The sequence below is a fragment of the Taudactylus pleione genome, unplaced genomic scaffold, assembly GCF_031769625.1.
Source record: "Taudactylus pleione unplaced genomic scaffold, aTauple2 ptg000006l, whole genome shotgun sequence".
Classification (NCBI taxonomy): domain Eukaryota; kingdom Metazoa; phylum Chordata; class Amphibia; order Anura; family Myobatrachidae; genus Taudactylus; species Taudactylus pleione.
Window position 1 is genome coordinate 13,539,431 of NW_028284409.1, and position 20,821 is coordinate 13,560,251.

Below are 20,821 nucleotides of genomic sequence, written 5' to 3' on the forward strand. Positions count from 1 at the left end.
GCTGAAGCCATTGTAATTGCGTCTTTGGGTGTAGTCGCTGGCCACGACACGCCTGCTTCTTGACTAGCCACCCCCCAGGAATGCCCCCAAAATTGTCTCTCTCTGCGTCCAAATTTGTTCTGCGGCTGCCAGCTGTAACAGTCGGGATGTATGCGCAGTGCGACTCAGACGCACGTGCAGATGCAAAACATTGGCCGTTTGCGTCCAATATCGATGCTGCATCCACGTCTGAATCAAGGCCCATTATGTGTGCATGGGAATGTAGTGCTGACAGTTCAGGTACTGAAGGGGAAAATCTACTTATCACCATCTGGAGATATATATCTCTTCTCCAGTTAATATAAATATCTCCAGGAGAAAATCCCCATTAGATTATATGGGGGAGGGAGTGTTCTCAGGAAATGTGACATCGGTGATTTCTCCATACTTTTCACTATACTTAAATATGGAGAGAACATAAATATCACACATTCTAGCTTTTTATGCTGGAAAAATTAGATAATTATGTTTAATAAATAGCCTCCTAAATAGTATATGGGTAATAGGCAATACAAAGCAAATATGAAAAAAAATGGGTGCTTCGAAATGCTTTTAAACCAATAAAATATATGTAACAGCACAAAAATCTGTGTATATGCATATGGAAGCGTATCTCACCCACTGTTTTTACATGCAAAGTCATCATTAGTATATGGACTTGCACTAACCCCATGCAGGGTGTAAAAGATCTGCACGCTACTATCGAGCACGAAAGCCAGCACACACATGCTTCACAATCCAAACACATGCTTCCATGACACTTCCACGAGACGGAACAGTTCCAAGGGTTTACATGGACGCTTCCCGGTTACCGTCCACATTATGGAGGGTGTGCTCCGTCGATGAATGGATCAATCCATACACACTAGCGAACTCTGCCCGTGTACGTATACCTGATCTGGTGCATGTGAAGACGCTGATTCCATTGTTTGCATAAAGATGTATACTCTTGTCCCCCTCAGAGGCCTGATTCAGAGATTTATGCTAATGCAATTACAGCTGCGATTTTGCACGCTTTGCAATTGTGAAAATATGCTGTTTCCAAAACTTACCCGAACACAGAGGCTCATTGCTGACATCTCATATCCTTCCGACGTCTCGCACCAGTGTAAACAATGGTAACATCGACGCAGATCGGGCAGCCATGCTGCATAAGCGGCAAGTCTTACCCGTCTCACACACAGCGTCTCTCCTGACAAGCAGAGAGCAAAGGCGATCGCAATGGCTAATTTATGCATGTGCATTTCAACGGTCAAACACGCCTGCGTTTGCCTAGCCACCCCCGTTACCTCCCCCAAACGCTGACAACCTGTCACTTTGCGATTGAATCCTCTAGCATAGTTGCAAAACAATCGCTGAGCATGAGCAGTGCGGCTTACACATGCGCAAGGGCAAACAATCGCTCGATCTGCATAAATATCGTCATTGCGGACATCTGTGAATCAGGCCCCAAGCCCACTGTGTGCAGAAACAAAATGAAACCTGAAGTGAAATAAGTGTATTACGCTACCCTGTCCCCCTGCTGGACAAACGCAGATCCTGCATCTTGCAGCATGTATGTTGGGAAAGTCCCCAGGCCTGGGAAATCCCCAATGCTAGGTAAGCGGGGACTGTGCTTGTCAGGAAGATAGCCGGCTGCTACATTCTGCAAAGCTCTCCCTAGGAAACCGGTACCATAGGCGGCGGCGGGGAGTGCACCACCGGTCTCCACAGTTTGGTCTCTCCCATGGAGCTCTGTGTCCCCTCACCGTGAAATCCTGCCAGCACTGACCGCATCCTGTCATACATCTCACTGTCCTCCAGCAACAAAGTCACAGCTTACAGGTAAGACGGTGTGTAGCCTTATGATATGCAATGCAGTATTTTGAGACGTATGAACTTGCCTTGTGGATGGAATTCGTAAAAATACTAATCCCTACTAAGGCATGCATGCATAAGTGTAATTGCACGTAAAAGCTATATGTTAAAAATGTGTTTTCTGTCCCATAGAGACGCCCTGTGCAGCTTGGCGATCCCTGATAGGTGCCATAGGGAGCATGCTCAGCAAGGCCAGCTTTCACTGTGTGTCACTTGTTATAGACTGTCCTGTTTCCTTGGGCGACCTAGTGTCAGTGATCATTCTTTAGCTCCTATATAACTATCGCTGACTCATCTGTTATCCAATGGATTTGAATTTCCAATATTTTGTAAGAACGAGCCTAAAATGAGTCAAGATCAGCTGTGACAGTGTACGTTTATAAAGTTTTGTATTAGAAAAGGTTTGTATTGCTTACTGGTGTGCAGAACCCATGCAGTGCAGATGTATTGGAGCTTTTGTTTTTACGGGATATGGTCAATTTTTCGGCACATGGGATGCCGGGGCCAGAATCCGGACATCTGTCAGTATCCCGGCGCTGGCATCCCGAATGTAAGTAGCAGGGTTAGTGGTAGGGTTAGGGTTAAGCACTAAGGGGGAGATTAGGTTCCGGCAATGAGGAGGCAGTGTTAGGGTAGGGAGAGGGGGTGGGTTAGGATACCTACCGACAGGTGTATGTATTCTAACCCTGTCGAAATACCGGCGGCAGGATTTTGACTGCAGAGATCCCAAACGCCGCCATCCCGTACCCAACCTATTTGTACTGCCCGCTGATTATAGTGTGATGTTCAGTACTGTGACATTACTCCTATGTATATTCAGGAGCCTCTACTGAAAGTTTTTTCTTATAGCAGCCAATCAGCTTCTATCATTTATCAAGTACAATTTCAAAAATATGACAGAAGCTGATTGGTTGCTATGGGCAACTTCTCCATTTTATCTATTTTAAAGGTTTGATTTATCTCATGCTATGCCTAGTATGATTATGTGACAGAGTATTTCTCAGGAGTAATTTAATATATGTTCACTCACTTTAATACAGGTATTAATATATTTATACCTGCCTTGAAGTTGTCTAATTTCCAAAGTTAGACTGATCCATAAAACATATGTTAAATTATGTTGCTGTTTAAACGTCTGCTTCATGTGTATTGTTATTGTTCTGTGTCTTATTAAACATTTATGCAAACCAACATAAGGAGATTTTAAAAATGGAAGAGCCCTATCACAGACTGCCATTGTTAAACATTATTATTATTATCATTCTTTATTTGTTACGTGTCATCATAATATACAACACTACATTCAGGGGATAATGATACAAACAACTTAGGTACAACTACCATGAAACAAGAAGTATTTCTACATTGTCGCGGAAAATCCCTGTAACAACACTGTTGTGATGTATTTAGGGATTTCCTCCTGGTCGCTGGGCCTGGTAGCATTACTGTTAGAAAATTAGTTGGACCATCGATGTAGACCATCTCCAAGATGAAGGGGTTAACTGGGTCCCCACCATGCGCCCTTGGGTGTTGTTGATGATTTGTGGTCCTCTGTCAGAGTGGAAGTGTACCCTGGGCTGTGACATCATAGCCCTCCACCACGTTCCCAGCATGTCATCTCAGTATGGGGGTCCCATAGGGAAAATGAAAACAATGATTGAGTGACATTGTCACTTTTTCGGTGCTTTAGACACCCCCCATAACCTTGTATTCCTAGGCTATCGCTGTATGTTTAGTGGTTTCCTTCATTTTAGTGTTCTACGTTAACATGCAGTGTTGCATTTTTTCAGACAGCTGAACAGAGCTCACTAGAATACAGTTGTTCATGCATTAACATCTATTGATATATGATGAAGCAGTCCCTGTGTACTTAACGTTATTCAGTGGCTTTTTATTCTGCCTGTCTTGCTTATGGCATAAACTCATGAGTACAAGTTCACCTGCTTGAATAAACAAATTAGATGAATGTCAAAAGGGCAATTATTTGTTTTGTTTCTCTTATGTATACCTCTGTATGCTATGTATGAAGATGTTGATAGTTCTGTTTTCGTTACTTTTATTATTGTATGTTCCAATAACTACAGTAAATAGAAGAAATATGGATCTTGTAAAAGATAATGTCACAGCGAGCTAGGAAAATGTTGAAATGTAGTATGAGAATTGCTACCATTCCCTGCAGAACAAGCATAACCATTCAGACATAAACCAATGCTTCGAACCGATTCACAACCCTGGACACTGAACACGGGTTGAAGCTAGGATTTTAGTACTTACCCCCTTTTACACCTAGGTGATGGTCCTGGGTTATTCCTGGGGCGTCACACTTCACAATGGACCTAGGTCTTCCGTTTAATTGTTAATTGCTCATTGAATAAAATGTATATAATTACTGCTTTTGACATTTACCGCTCCTATATATTGTTTCTGTAGCAGGTAACTACCATAAAATTAAAAAACTGATAGATTTTCTATTTTTTTTTCCATTTTGGACATTATACTTAAAGCATACCGATATTGCTGCTTTATAGCTAGAAGTAAGTGAATCAGTTCAGTGAATTTCTGAGATTCACTGTCAATGGGGGTGATTCAATTCAGCACGATGCTGAATAGCGCGCGGTAGGAGTTCCTGGAGCTTTTCAATTAATCGCACTATTAAGTCTGACTAAAATCATTATAAGTCGGAAAATGCCAGTTAGCGCACCTAAAGCTGGGTGTTTAGTCACGCTAACTGGCATTCCCCAATTTAACTGCCGGCCGTGAGGCTGTTAGCTCCGCGATAAGCTGAAAAACAGCATAACGGCAGTTTCGTGGGCGTGCATAAATTAGCCACTGAGAGTGCATACACAGTATGAGAGCCCTCTGCGTGAGAAGAGAGCTCCCGATTCTGCGGCTGGTCAGACCTGCCGCAAAAGCAAGATGGCCGCATATGTGCGTCTATGGTACCGATATTTACGCAGGTGTGCATCATCGCTCAGGTGATATTTTCAAACAGCATATTTTTGCAGCTGCGTTGCACACAAAAACGAAGCTGCGATCGTATTAGTATCCATCTCTGAATCAGGCCCTAAATTCCTGTGATGTTATACACAATGGTGTACCTATCTTACTGCTACTGTGCAGGAGCTCATTGGGGCAAGATATTGTTTGCAGCGGTTTTTCGTTTTCTGGGTGCTTCGTGCTTCTGCAAAAACACTTTGAATTTTGAACTGATGCAAACTACTGACAAGTGCAATATTCTTACTGGTGTTCCAAAGAACCCAGGTCTTTGCTTTTGACATCACATTTAGGGCCTAGTTCAGGGTTGGACGCAATGTGGATGTTTGCGCAATAGAGTAATTATTTGCTACTGCTCATACGCGAAGTCCTGAAAAGCAAACGGCGCATGCGTTCCCCTGAGTGTACACGGAGTCCGCTGTTGCGTATGGAGGCCCTGGTATTAGAACCGGAGAGGCAAAACCCTTGGTGTTCCTGGTAGGTGGGCTGAAGTGAGCACAAAAAAAGCCGTGTTATGAGAGTGTCACAGGTGGTCAGTGAATGCGCCGCATTCCCAAACACAGAGCCGCAGCCACAGAGGTCATGATTAGCTGCAGTTCAGAAGGAGTCACTGCTTCAGCCATAGGCTGGTGCAAGTGGCAATGGTAGACAAGATGGTGTGACTATGGTGGAGTGTTCAGAAGCACCGGCAGAGTCACACTGTCCACAAACATTAAAGTGGGCCTCTCAGGGCCTGCACAGTCCGGGAAAGGCTGAATTTTAGTATCTGCATATTACCGCCGATGCGACTCTGCAAAAAGTCGCAGCTGCAACTGCATCCACCTACGAATCAGGTCCTTGGCCTCTACTCGTCATGATTGCCATAATCTCTTAATGTTCATTCATCAAATGACCACACATTACTTTGCTTGACAAGGGTGTGGTATATAAAGTAGACATTCAGAATGTTGACACCAGAATGCTGACATGGTATGAATGTCGACATTGAGAATGTTGACATGGATGGGAGGTCAACATGTCAAATGGTGAAAAATTATGACATTGTCGACATTCTGAATTTTTAAATCCAGATCATGTCGACATTTTGAACATTTGTCTTTCATGTCACATAGGTGTGTTGGTAGCACAAGCCGGATTGGCCATCTGGCACTTCTGGCATTTGCCAGAAGGGCTGATGGTCTCTGGGCCAGTTCAAGGAGGGCAGAAGTACCCTTGCCCTCCACGCCGCCGAATACAGACTATTAGCTCTGGTGGAGGGATGCCGTGTCAGCAGTGGCCCGGTAAGAGAGTGGGGCGTGCCGCGAAGCCAGGCCCCCGTGACTCACAGCACGCCCCCCTTGAAACTAAACCACACACCCTTCGCGAACGTGATGTACAGCCCCAGTCCGTCCCTGCTGAGAACTACAGTAACTCAGGCTTTGCTTGCATTTGGCCACTGTGACCTGGCATCTTTCTATCAAATAGTGGCTACCCTTTAGGTTCAATTACAAAATGTAGCTTGCAGTTCAGTAAAAATATGGTTTTTACAGTTAAATGTAACATAGGCTTTCTTTACTTAGACTTTGCTTTGTTTACCATCAGATACATGCTTATTTAACACGTGTTTTTTCTCTTCAATTGTTATTCTATACATATCACACGTATTGCTAGTGTTAATATCAGCAGGGCAGCAGGGACTATGAACAGGGTATACATAGTCATCAAAACAGGAAGCTGAAACGCAGAACAACCATAGCATCATGCTGTTTACTAAGATGTACTCTGCTTATATAAATCTACTATTGCTGCAGTTTCAGTTAAATTAGCTATGACAGCAAAACAGTGCTAGAACTTGTGTCTTGTACATAATAAGTGTGCTGTTTATGCAACATTAAACATTTCCATTACATAATACATTGGGATTCATTATAGGTTATTGCACCAGCTTTGTGCTCCCAGCACGATACACCATCTTTGGGCCAACCAGCACACATCATATACCAGCTCCCAATTGCTCACTGGCATACGTATGCCAGTTTGTACCTCCCTCCCCTTATCTATCTAGACTTCATTCTAGCACCTGTCACCACCCGTGCAGTTCCTCTTTCCTGTCTGGGGTGTCGCTCTCTGCTCTGGTGCTTCTAGCACACACTAGTCTGTATATCAGAAGTTTATTGCATCAGCTGAGTGTGCTAGAAGTACCAGAGCAGAGAGTAACACCCCATGCAGGAAAGAGGCACTGCAAGGGTTGTGACAGGTGCAGGGTGCTAGAATGAACACTATCTACACTGTAATGTAATTCTGTGCCCCCATTTTATTAGCTGAAATTACTCTGGCACTGAGAGATTACATGCTGTGTAAGTGTGTCTGCAGTAGTAGCATACTCACGTCATAGGCGTAACTACCATAGGGTGCAGCTGCTATGGGGCCCAGAGCTATGGGGGGCCCATCTTCCTTGTCAGAGTTACTTGTGTTATATACATATTTTACTATTGGGTGGTACATAGGGGCCCTTACAAACTTTTTTTGCTATGGGGCCTTCAAATACCTATTTACCCCTCTGACTTACGCATTTGTAGTGTGCTGGCTGGTTAATGTAGTGAAGAGTTTGCTGGTACAGTTGGTAGAAGTTATATGCCTCATGATTCTTCAAGTTACTTTCCAGTAGCTTTTATTTTGTTTTCTTTTCCTTTGACTTTCTTATCTTTGACATAGACTATCTTTTATCTTTGACATTCACTAGTGGTTCATTCTCCTACCACTGTACACCGGCAGGGCAAACACCACAAGAGGATGTGTAAAGCTGGGTACACACTGGAACGATGTCATGCCGAGATTGCTGTTTCTTAGAGACAAATCGCTTACATCGCTCAGTGTCTATGGGTGATTGCGCGCTCCCATGGTCGCTATGTTTGATGTGCTGCACAGGTCGCTAGCAACCTGTAGTAAGTTAATGAAGGACGGAACAGTGATCGTTCTGCCGTTCGTTAACTCGTTCCAGTGTGTATGGGCATTCCCTGTTCAAGGGTATACCTTCCGATGTCGGAACGAATGCCCTTCGCTCAAGTGTGTACCCAGCTTAAGGGTCTGTTTACTAAGCAGTGTTAGGAGACAGAGTGGAAGGTGATAAGAAAGTGATAAGGTGCCAGCCAATCAGCTCCCAACTGCCCTCTCAAAGGCTGTGTTTAAAAAATGACAGTTGGGAGCTGATTGGGTGGCACCTTATCACTTTCATATCACTTTTCACTCTGTCTCCTAACACTGCTTAGTAAATAGACCCCTAAGTGTCCTCTAACACAGGCAATGGGATTTCCCTTTAATAATGTGATGCCAATGTTTCAACATTGATTGAATGTTATGTACATGGGCCAGATGTGCTGGAAATTGAACCCTGGGCTGCTGCCTTGTTAAGGTGATGTAAACCATTTATTGATCAGTTCAACGTATGTTCATAAATGGAGAGCTGCAACTAGTTGTTATTAAACCAGATTGAAGATAACTCCGTTGATATAGTACATAGTAGATGTGGGGTTTTGCTGTGACAAATAATATATCCATTATGTCATGTAATTAGTGAAGCACTAGGAATAATTTTATACTAGGGACTGCACACGTAGATTTGAATGCACTATTTTATTACATATTAATTATCTTGCACAGGTTGGATGTAGTATGTGCCATCAGAAGTACTGGTGTAAGTCATTGGTTACCACAGTTCATCTGACATAATGTGAGTGTGTTTAGTGTTGGTGTGGTTTTCAGATTGTGTAACCACTGGATTTCAAAACCATTAGGGTCAGCTCCTTGTTGTTGTTTCTTTGCCTTTTGTCTAACACTTGCTAGTATTTAGCAAAGCAGTTAATATTTTAACCTTAGCTTAATACACGATATATGGATGGTTGTGAAAATTTAACCACGTATTGTTAGGCTTTTGTTTGAATCAAACATAAGTTGGTACAAATATGGCAAATATTTCATCTTAGTTTTCACTACCATAATGTAGATGTAAAAAAAAAAGGAGAGTAAAATGTAGAAATACAGTTATATTTACATATATCGATATAGCATGGTAATCACAGGCCTGTATTCAATTCTCCTTGAGGTTCACCTGCTCTCAGCACAGTAGAATACAGAACATCAACACCACCAAAGTGCTACCATTCTGATCATTCTTCATGACCATAGCTGCTAAATGAATTTCCTCTCATAGATGTGTTCATTTTTTAATGGAATCTGTGATCCCAAGAAAACCGAGCATTCAACCACCATGACTGTACCAATGTCAATGACATGTGAAAAACGTAGTGGTAGTAAAACCTTCTATTCAATCTATAGATATTATTTTATCCTGGATTGAAGCATACATTTATAGCTTGAATTCAGGTCCCAAAGTTTTGTTGAAAAGACAATCAGCAAAGGAACAGGCAATAATTGATATGGACATGGCCGAGTTCCCGAGCCGGTAAGGAAGGGAGAGAGAGGGGGGCCCGGGTGGCAGTGCCGCGATGCTGCACCAACAAACAGACAAGGAAAATTAATACACAAGCTGGCGCCATTTCAAAAATGGCGCCGGCCACAAGCCAACCATGTGTAGAGAGAGAGAGAGGACGTTACTATATTTAGTATAGATTCTGGTTTTGTGTGTGTGTGTGAATTTACAGCAGTTTTCTCTCGAATAGTTTCATATATGATAGAAACTTTTTAAACTGGTTTACACACCAATTGATGTCCCACCCTTGGTGTAGCTCCGCCTACCTCTGCCCCATCCCCCTTCCTTAGGGGAGCCCTTCCTATTTTATCAGTACCGGGCCCCACAATTTCGCATATGGAGCGTGACACTGTATATAGTGTACAGACTTGTGGTATTGACTTGATTTGTTATATGTGGGTTGATATGTTGTAGAGATTTCAGAAGTTAATTCCATGTGTCTATCTTCTCTACTGGGGAATGATGAGGACAGAATACAATAGACAAACAGGCTGTCAGAGCAGAAGATAGGGAGATAGTTTGATTGTGGTGCAAAGTAGATGTCCTCAATATAAAAACCAGTGTGATGTGGTAGTGATAGACAACGTTTTATGTGTGTGTAAGCTTTTGGCTTAACTTCATCTGGAGCAGTTCTTGTTTCTTTGGAAATAAGTTAGTGTCCATTTTGTACTGTGTTGGTGTCAGCTTGCCCCTTCTGATAAATGTTGTTCTTTGTATTCCCTGCTTGAGTTTATCTATTGATTGGCTCTAACACATAATTATATACTAATATATAGATAGATTGTGCTTAGAAACTGAATAAAATAAGTACATTTTTGTAATATTTAATCATGCCTGTATGTCAGAAATGTACTCTTATTTTGTAGTAAAATAATGTGTAAAGGGATAATTTTCTGTCTTGCTTATATTCACACAGGCATCTGTATACTTTCTATTAATTATTTTAACACTTACATAAGTGCATTATATAAGATAACACAATGTTTTGCTGGTGGGGCTAGTGCATATTTAATCTTTAAATGCCCATTATCACTCATCTTTGACAGGTGCCTCTAGATATTAATGTGAACATTGCCAGCACTCATTTAGTAGTTGTAAATCAATAAATTGTGAGACTATCTGACATATCAATAACTGTGTAATTCACATAGTACTTTCCCTATAGACTTACTTCTATCTAAATACTTCAATTACATCAGACCTGTATGACTAATTATATCTTTTTTTTTTGTTTGTTTTTTAATTTGTGAAATCTCGGAAACTTGCCTTAGCGCTTTTGTAATGGTTGGGGATTTTTCTAGCTGTGCTTCATGTAAAAAGCTACGTTTGCAACATCCAGGTATGCAATCCCTGTACAGATGACAGCTGACTTGGTTCCTTGATCTTTTCCACAGAGACATGGCAAAGCAACAGGTCCTTCCACAGGACTTGTACATGAGTAATATGCTGAAGGCTGTTAAAATCCGAGAGAGAACCCCACAGGACATAGACAAGCCCAGCAATGGAATTATCCATCACTTTAGAACAATGCACCGATACACTATAGAATTGTTCATGATCTGTCAGTTTTGCACAAAATTCCGGGAGATCCTGCAAAAGAATCTTTTTGACAGAACCATGCAAGTTGCATTGGAAAGTCACAAAAAGCTAAATGCATGTAGAGAAGTGAAGAAACTCATCCCTTTAAGGACAAATGGTAAGGAACATTTTATATTGGCATGGCCTTACTGTAGGTGTTTTGTAGCTTAAAACATTTCATTAATAAAGTATATGTGCTAGAAAGGAATTGTTACTGTTTAATATTTTTTTGCATATATTCCTAAAGTTAATGTATATGGAGCTTCTTTGGCATATGATGTCATTTATGGTATGAAATAGTATTGTCTGTCACACTCTGAATCCTCATACCTGCTGGCATAAATATACATGCATTTAATAGAGTTTGTAATGTGTTTGATGGTCAATGATGGAGTATTCTAAACCAAAGTATAAGTGCATTATCTTTTGACATACAATGTTACTGATGATTACGCTTACAAATAAACCTATAATATTACTTATAATGCAGTCACAATTCTCGATGATCACAGCTGAGGACATTTTTTGTAGCCAGTTAAAGGCTATGGGCCTGATTTAGAGACGGACGGTAATGCAATCGCAACTGCATTCTCTCACGGTTCACAGTTGCTAAACTATGCTAATGCCTTCCAAAGCACAGCCAAAGCATAGCCGAGCATAGGGACGCCCACTGCTCCCTTTTCATATCTGTCTGATGACCAAAGAAGGTAGGACAGGTAACTGCAGGATGCTGTTGATAATATGTGAAAATATACATTATGGCAGCTACACATGTAATCTCATAGAAGTCTGATTTTGCTTGCAGCCTAGAGGTGTGAGCAGAATTGGCCTACAGATGTGCCCACATACATCTATCCGCTGTGCGCTACAAGTCGCGCCACACAACGTGGGAGCTCAGTGTGACTCGGGTGTCTTTTTACCTTCAAATGCATCTTATTCACACATTGATGCATCTAGATAGCACAAGCAGCTTCTGCTGATTAAAATGATATGTGGCATGTCTATATTCTGTGTGCGACTGCGGGTGTATCTGCACACTCACAGTCACTCACAGGACATAGGCATGCTGAATATCATTTTACTCAGCAGAAGCTTCTTGTGCTATCTAGATGCATCATTGTGCAAATAAGACACGTTTGAATGTAAAAAGATGCACGAAAACATACTCGGGAGCTACCGAGTCACGCCACGGCATGACGCGACTAAAAGGGCAGTTTAATGTGCAAAGAGGCTAGATGTATGTGGACCCATCTGTACTGTAATGGGCTTATGACTGCGCAATGTTAAACACATTAAACTCTCCTCATACCCCATTCAAAATATGGTTGCTCTTATTTTGTTTGTGTAATAAATGTATTTAATGTATTTTACTGCATTAATGTATCTGTAGCTTTTTTTACAGAATGCACATTACTTAGGCAGGAGATTCAATCAGGGGCAATACTGTGGGAGACAATGGAGGCGACTGCCGCTGGGCTCCAGCACTGAAGGGGCACCTCCTCCATTACCCACAATATATTCACCCCACTTAGGGCTGTAACTATGTACCCGGAGTGTACCGTCACACCCGCCCAATACATGGCACCTCTTCTCAGCACCTGAGAAGCCACCATACACTAGTGGAGAGCTCCGTGTTAGACCATCAGCTGCCGCGTCCATCTATCTATAGCCTGTCCCTACTCATTGGTGTCGCTGCTCCTCAGAGGCTTCTTATGTCAGTGTGACGTCTTTTCATGCAAATATTTCCCTTCAAATGCATCTCATTTGCACAGGACACACAATCTATTAAAATGATATGTGGCATGCCTATATTCTGCGTGCGGCTGCGGGTGCATCTGCATGCAAAATGCTACATTACAATGTCAGTGGCTGTGACGTGGGGGCACCAAATTATAACTTGCCTCCGGGCGTCTGGGATGAAGTTACGCCACTGGATTCAATCTTTCTGTTATAGTAGCCATCTTGTGTAAATGGCATTGAGGGTATATAAATCTGGTTGCTTGGCATGGAAAGACAACTCTATAACCCCAGTTTGTCATTTCATAAGTCTGAAAGCGTTGCGGGTCTGCTGTAAATGATCCCCACAACTATCTAAAAAATTGTCTTCGTTTGTATAGAGTTTTTATGTTTGTTTTCCCAGTATGGCGGTTGTTGACAAGCATATATGTACAGCTTATTAACAACACATTACAATGCAGCTTTTTTGTCATTAAACAAAACAAATAATTGTCAATGAAATCCCATGAAGTCAACCCAACAACAGTTAACAAGTTGGGTACGAGTTCCCGGCAGTCGGTATGCCGGCAGCGGCATCCCGACAGTCAGAATCCCGACGCCTGCAGGTAAATACCTTAACTCACCGTTCCTGCAGCCTCACCCTAACCCCCCCTCCCCCCTCTGGGGCCTAACCGTAACCTCTCTCTAGTGCCTAACGCTAACCCCTACCCTAACCACAAGCCTGATACCATCGGGATGACAGTGGTTGGGGTTCTGAAGCCAGGATTCCGACTGCTGTCGGGATTCTGACCACCAGCATCCTGACCATCGGGATGCCAACTATGTCCCCAGTAAACAAGCAATACTCCATCTCACATAAAAGAACGCAGATCAGTGCAATGTGACAATGTAACATACGTACATCAATTGGAAAAACAGTATTGTGTAAACGCTTTGTCCGAGTCAGCATCTAGCATTCTAAACCAGGGATGGGGAACCTCAGGCCCTGGGGCCGTATAAGGCCCTTGGAGTCAATTTTGTTCTGGTCTGAGCTTTTTTTCTGCTAGCCTCATCTGGCTAGCAGGGTGCCTAGAATGGCACCATGCAGCCAGAATCTATGCAGCAGTGCCGTCTGGATGCTTCAGACGGTCACACCGCTGCCCTTACAGCTCCCCGGAGCATCCTCAGGATGCTCCAGGCATTGCTGAAATCACCAGTGATTGTGACCCCGCCCCTTGTGACATCATATGGATAGGGGTCTGCACCAGGCCCGCAAATAATTTTATATATATCAAAATGGCCCTCGGCAGAAAAAAGGTTCCCCACCCTTGTTCTAAACTGTATATTTGATGGTAATTTATTAAATAACTTGTTATTAGGATGACTAAGATTAGATAAAAAAATCTTTGTCCTCTCTAAAATGTTCCCCCTTGTAAAGGTCCTAAATGCATGGCAACTTCACACCAATCACTCTACTTGCAGTCTTTACCAAACACACAAAAGCACCTTGCTCTGCAACAGTACAATTGCCATACCATACAGTAATGCCATAAGTCAAGACACTCTCAATTATACAGCAGTAAAAATGTAAAAGTGTTGATTCACTCAGACAAGCCATCCTTGAAAAGACTTTGTTGTGCATTTTTTAATAAAAATTTAGTATTTAACAGCCAAGGCAATGCATATTTATAGCACATTATCTGTATTATTAATGTAACAGTGTTTTTTTGTGAAAAATTAAAAAGAAAGTTTGAGTAAACACTTGAGATTATAATTACATGCATAACTTTGGAATACGATACATATTACAAATTTGATGTATTAGTTACTAAAGAGTAATCTGACCTTGATAGTCACAGTTGTCAGGGATATTTGCAACATAAATAGCCTACCAGAATAATGAGGACTTTAAGAGTCTGAGAGGTTGAATATCTTGCAGCAAAGTTATTTTCTGTTTGATTTACCCCTTGTGTAATTTAAGATATCAGAATGACAGAATTAAGGAAGATAGTTGGTCATATAAAAATTGAAACTTCATACGAGCAAGACAGAGAAAAAATCCCGACATCAATTGGCTGCGCAGATTTGACTTGCGTGGTGATTATGCATTCCTGCTGGGCCGTGCCCCGCCCTGTTGGAAAGTCCTGTGTGCTTCAGTGTTGAAAGAACAGAAAAAAATACAATAGACTTCAGCCAATTGCTAGTCACATAGCTGAGCAGTGGGAAATTCCAAGTGACAGGGAATTTTATGCTGATTATTCACTGCACAAGTGCAATGTACAGGCATGACAAATCCGATCTTTGTTCTACATTTTACAATAGGAGGAAAATTTACCTGTCAGCTTCATGAACAGACAGTGTGGTTGTGCTAAACTTACCATCCTCTACTGTCAAAAGCCATCAGCAAAGTTCTTCAGGGTAGTGTACATTATGGAATATAAATCAATAGGGTAACTATATTTTTTAACAGACCTTGCTCAGTCGTTTTTTTTTTCATATCCCAACCTAAGGTCTAATATGCAGCGGTTTATAACTCCCCATTGTCATCTGTATTATGGTACTATCCAGCATGATGTAACCTATTTATGCTCCAGCTCCCCATTTCAATTATTCACATCATCTGGCTGCCTATCAAGTTTCTAATGTTTTGTTTAGCATTAAAGACTCTGAAGTTACATTTCCCTACTGACTGAGCTGAAGTAAATTCATTGCCATGTTCACAGTAACGTATGTGGGCCAAACATCTGCGGGCCTAATTCCCGTTCTGTCAGTCCGATCCGCCAATCAATGGCCATCGATAATCGGCGATCCGCCAGGAGATCGGAAAAATACAGCATGTTGAAAATTTCTGACTTGCTGATTCCAATAAGTTTTTGGTCCAGGATCGGTGAATCTAGGATTTCAAAATGTTGGATTTCCTGGATTCGGCAAAATGGGGAATTGGGGCAATCCATTGCAGAGGTATGGGGCCCATTGGTTTTGTGGATGTGTATATATTCCATGTATTTTAATGACAATTTCAAGAGTTGTGTATTTGTCTTAATGCATTTTGTACATTTGTAGATGTTCAGAATATACAAGTTATATGACTCAGCTATTGCCAATTACTGTACAAATAGAACTGAAGTGGAGAGACATTGCATTAATTGTGTGATTGTTATGGGATTGAGAGCACCTTACATATTCCCCATAACTCTTTCATTACTGATCTGAACATGTATTTGGATTGGATTGTTTTTTTTTCCATGTTTTTATTTTGCACTATATCTTGTGTATTACAATGTGAGGATCACGATGCAGTGCCTGAATACCATCAGGATTGATCCTTCTAATAAAGGTGATTTAAGATGATAAGGATAACAGAGGGCTCTATGGCCTATAAACCCCTGGCTCGGGCAGATTGGCGACAGGTGCAGGTTTCAATAGGGTTAACTATTAGTTTTCTATAGAAGTCCAGGTGCCAATCAGACGTTGGGTTGTGTTACTGGGTGAAGTTATTGTTTTAAATAAGTGTTGCTGTAACTGTTCTGCATCTTTTGCTACAAGCTGCCCTCCCTCCCCCTTTTTCGTTGATTGTCGGGTTTCCCTTGGCGGGAAAGAACTGCCGTCCGTTGGGCACCTTGCTGCATTGTTAAGGTGTGCTCCCCTTTGATATTCTGGGTTGGATCATTTCAAGCTACTGGGGTCAGCAACACCATCCAGCTAGGTAGACTTGTACGTGTATTGGTATGGGAGTCTGATACCTATCACTTGCCATAGAGTAAAAGAGTAATTGGCCCAGACAAGTTGTTGTTGATGTCATCATAGCATAAGATGAGAGGAGCTCAGTGATAGCTGGCCGTTCTTTCTTCTGCCACCATACTTTAAAATAAAAATCTAACCTTCTTGAACGCCACATTGTGGTCGGTGTCGTTATTCATAGTTAAGGAAATGTTAAGATAAATTATTAGTTGTTTAACTGCATATTTTTCTTCCATCTCTCTGTAATGGAGCAAATGATTAACTCACTCTGTGTCACCTTATGATTTTAATTATGAGAAAATGTCACAACAAGTGATATTTAAGTTTTAAGTCACTGAAAACTTTTTGTCCTGTGACTGTGATTCATTCACCTGTGAATGTAATTGTTTTTATTATTGACAAAGATGAACTTTGACATTAAAAAGAATTTTTTGTTGGTATTTCTGCTTCTTAATTAAAGACAAAGCTATTCTTCGGAATTTCCCCATAAAAAGGAATCACAACTATTTGGGGTTTTTTATTATTGTGGTATGATGGCTGCATGCTGTTTTGTGCAAAAGCAATACTGTACAAGTAACAATTACAAAGATATGTTTATAAGACTACATACCTTGACCAAACTGGTTTTTGGGTATCTCCACCCAAGATTCCTTTTTCCTGTTTTGTTATTAATCAGTGTGGGCAGCTATATAAAATCAATCAATAAATAATACTTCCCGCAATGCTAGTCAGTTATTTACAGCAGGGAAAGTAAGTACATACCTGCCTCACACACATTATAAGGGGTAAATGTAATAACCTGCGCGATGCAGGAATTGGCAGGTTTCCCGGCGGTCTGCCTGATGTTCTAATGAGGCAATCATGTAAAAGACAAAATAGGTTTGTTTTGCCTTTTAAATAATTACCCCTTTTAAACATCGGCCAGACTCGCAGGAAGCTTGCATTTGACTGCATTGCGCAGGCTTACATTTACCCTTAAATCTTGGACAAAGCCAATAAAGACAAAGGGACTGATGTTTATGGAGCAGAGAGAATGCAGCAAAGTCGTATGCTATTGGCTTGGATCGACACTTACGACTGAAAAGGCGTTCTTATGTATGCAAGGTTCACCAATGGCATGTTGAGACAGCTGCCGGCTATGCATTGGGTGTAAGCGTAAATCCACCTTTTTGCAGATCTATCTTATGCACCTGGCATAGGGCTGGTGTAAGTGTACGCTTCTGATGATAAGTAGTAGAAAAGCAAGTGTACAAATTATGGCAAGGCGCATTGCAAGATGTGTACAACTCTGCATGTGGACAAATGCACGCATTAGATTCCATGCACGTCCAATTCTGCATCAGGCCCAGAGTGTAGCGGCATTTTGGTGGTTCATTAATTAAAATTGTAATCGCCCTTTCTATAAATTATTTGCATAAGACACAAAATTACAAAGTTTTATGTTAACACCATGTTATTGGTTGTATTGAATGGGACACTTATATTTTTTGCTGGTTTGTGGCCAAAAACCACAGTGCTGTGTGGCAGCAGTACTAACCACTGTACTACTGTGTGGCCCATTAACAGTGTAAGCAATGTTCTCTAATCTCTACTCTATTGCTCTTCTATTACTTCTGTATAGGAGATGGGAACTGTTTAATGCATGCCGCATCCATGTATATGTGGGGTGTACAGGACACCGATTTAGTTCTGAGAAAGACCTTGTACAATGTTCTGAGGACAACAGATATACGTAACTTCAAATTCCGCTGGCAGCTTGAGTCTGTAAAATCCACAGAATTTATACAAACAGGACTTCGTTATGACACACGGGTAAGTAATAAAACCATTTCCATTAAAAAATGACTAAGCTTGAATAATCTAGCCAGGGATCTAATTTATCCTATGCTAATCAATTAATTACAATGAGAGTGTTGAAGGTAGTTATGCAGGTAGATGTAGCATAATGGTTTGCCCAAACAAGCGTACAATTTGAGAGGTAGGGGAAAGCTTGATATGTAATTTAGCAGAATAACAATTGGAGCTGTTGGTAGATTTAGCCACTGCGCTAATTTCCAGGCAGTTGGTGGATACAGGTATTGTTCTAGTGCCTGGCTCCAGGAAGTTGCTAACCACAGACAGAGCACTAGTACCCAGCAGTTGGTGATTACAAGTTTAGTGCTAATTTCTGCCTCCAGGCGGTTGGAAATAGCAGGTACATATGGGATATTATGTAAACTTGGTCAAAAACAAATCCAAATACCACAATAATTCTAGTGATTACTAATACCACTTTTATACCAAAGTCCCGGGTCTGACTCGGGATTTGGAACACGTTTACAACCTGGATCAAACCTGGGACAGACCCCCTTTTACACCATGGTGCCTACCCGGGTCAGCACTGAGCAGTGCTTCTTCCCCTCCCTCCCCCTCCGCTACCCTCTTACCTCTCTCTGCAGCGGTCCGGAGGCAGGGAGGGCAGGTGGGGTGTGCTGCTCCGTTCTGGTCGGCCCAGCAGTGGACGTGTGGAGATGATGAGCCAAGAGCCACTGAAGCCGGCCAATCAGGCGGCATGCGGCACGACCCGGATCATCGTGACCCGGGTCGCGCCGTTTACACTGCAAGGTAGTACGGGACGACCCATGCTCAACCCTGTGAGCTAGCTGCGTTGGATCCCCGGGTCACTGGACCCAGATTGATCCGTTTACACCGACAAAAATCCTGGGTTGATTTGCGTTCACATGCATCAATCCAGGATGTTTATGTCGTGTAAAGGGGGTATAAGGAAGGATATAATATCACCTCATTTATACCATGAGGAGCCAAACAAATAAATTCATGAATCTGGTATGTTTCTCCTTTTGGAGAGTAAAAGATCTGTATTTCCTTCTCTAGATCCTAACTGAGTATATTATATATTTAATTACTAATTCAGATGTCTTCTGTGTGCCTGTTTGTGGGCTTCAGGCTTCATAAGCAACATTTTTATTATGTAAGTAACAAGTCATAGTATTTGCTCAAGCAATTATATTTGAAATCACTTTGATCCATAGAATTGGGATGAAGAATGGGAACACCTTGTCAATATGGCCTCTACAGAAACCTCAGTAGGCCAAAGTGGGCTCCAGTATAAGTGCCTTGAAGAGATACACATATTTGTCCTGGTTAACATCCTTCGGAGACCAATTATTGTACTTGCAGGTGAATATATAGCTAGTATAAAATTATTTTAGCTGCAATCACAGAAAAGATAGCCTTTTTATACCCTTGACGTTTTATTTGTTTTTTTAATTAATCCATATTTTAACTTATTTTGGGCTGTTAACAGAGGTAAACCTAAATGATTAGTAATAATTTGCTTTGGGGTGGCATTTACAAGATTAACTTCACTATAACTTCACTCACAAGATTAATGAAGCAGAAAATGGGGGTGATTACTGATTTATGAGCTGACCTAAACTAACCCTCTAAGCCAGTGGTTCTCAAACTCGGACCTCAGGACCCCACACCGTTCATGTTTTACAGGTCACCCAACAGGTGCACAGGTGTATTCATTACTCACTGACACATTTTGAAAGATGCACAGGTGGGGCTAATTATTTTACATGTGATTCTGTGAGGAGACCTGAAAAACATGCACTGTTTGGGGTCCTGAGGACCAAGTTTGACAACCTGTGCTCTAAGCCATAATTCTAAGGGCATCATTTATCAACGAGTTTTATAATTCACAACGAGTGATAAAACTTGTTGCATATGATAATGGGGCTCCAACCAATCCGCTCCTAAATTTCATCTGTTTGAAAAATGAAAAATGACAGTTGGGAGCTGATTGGCTGGAGCACCATTTATCAGATGCAACAAGTTTTATCACTTGTGAGTGATAAAACTTGTTGATAAATGAGGCCCTAAGTATGTGATTTAACTTGGTCACCAGAATTTATTGTGTCTCAGTCCATGCATCACATTCATGCGCTTTTAACAATTATCCTGGTTTCAGTAATTTTATCTAAACTAAAATCCTTTGTTGTTCTTGAGTTTTACTACATTTTATCCAGTACAGATGGTCATGCTCTGTACTTTCAATTATAAAATGGTCCATCCATAAGTTATGAAATTTTTATCAATGCAACTGATAATCTAATTCAACTTAACACTAAGGGCCTGATTCAGTGTTGTATGTAAACCCAATGGTGTGCAGGTCTTTCTCTGCGAGAAAGTTCCCAGTTCCCTTAAGCTGTAGCCTGATTGGCAACCTGCTGCCATTTGGGGGCGGGGCCTGCCTCCATTCCAGAAAACTTGTTGACCCTGTTTTCTGGGAGTGCCGAGGCCAGGGTCTTCCTAGCATCAACTACGGAGCTGCGAGGGGCAGTCTGAGTAATCTCAAGGTTACTTAGCTTGCCGATGGACTCGCAGAAGATCCGATGGATGCATAACTAGGATCTGTGATGC

The 20,821-nt window shown here is 41.6% G+C and overlaps 1 protein-coding gene across 1 annotated transcript in view; it reads left to right on the top strand.

The window, feature by feature from the left end:
- Positions 1-1,581: 1,581 nt before the first annotated feature.
- Positions 1,582-20,821, top strand: part of TNFAIP3 (TNF alpha induced protein 3) — a 31,792-nt gene continuing 12,552 nt past the window's right edge. Inside the window, exons 1-4 of the mRNA XM_088453075.1 lie at positions 1,582-1,863; positions 10,753-11,054; positions 18,015-18,205; positions 19,426-19,573. Of these exons, the coding sequence (XP_088309201.1) occupies positions 10,757-11,054; positions 18,015-18,205; positions 19,426-19,573 (637 nt within the window). The 5' untranslated portion in view covers positions 1,582-1,863; positions 10,753-10,756. The remainder of the gene's footprint in view (positions 1,864-10,752; positions 11,055-18,014; positions 18,206-19,425; positions 19,574-20,821) is intronic.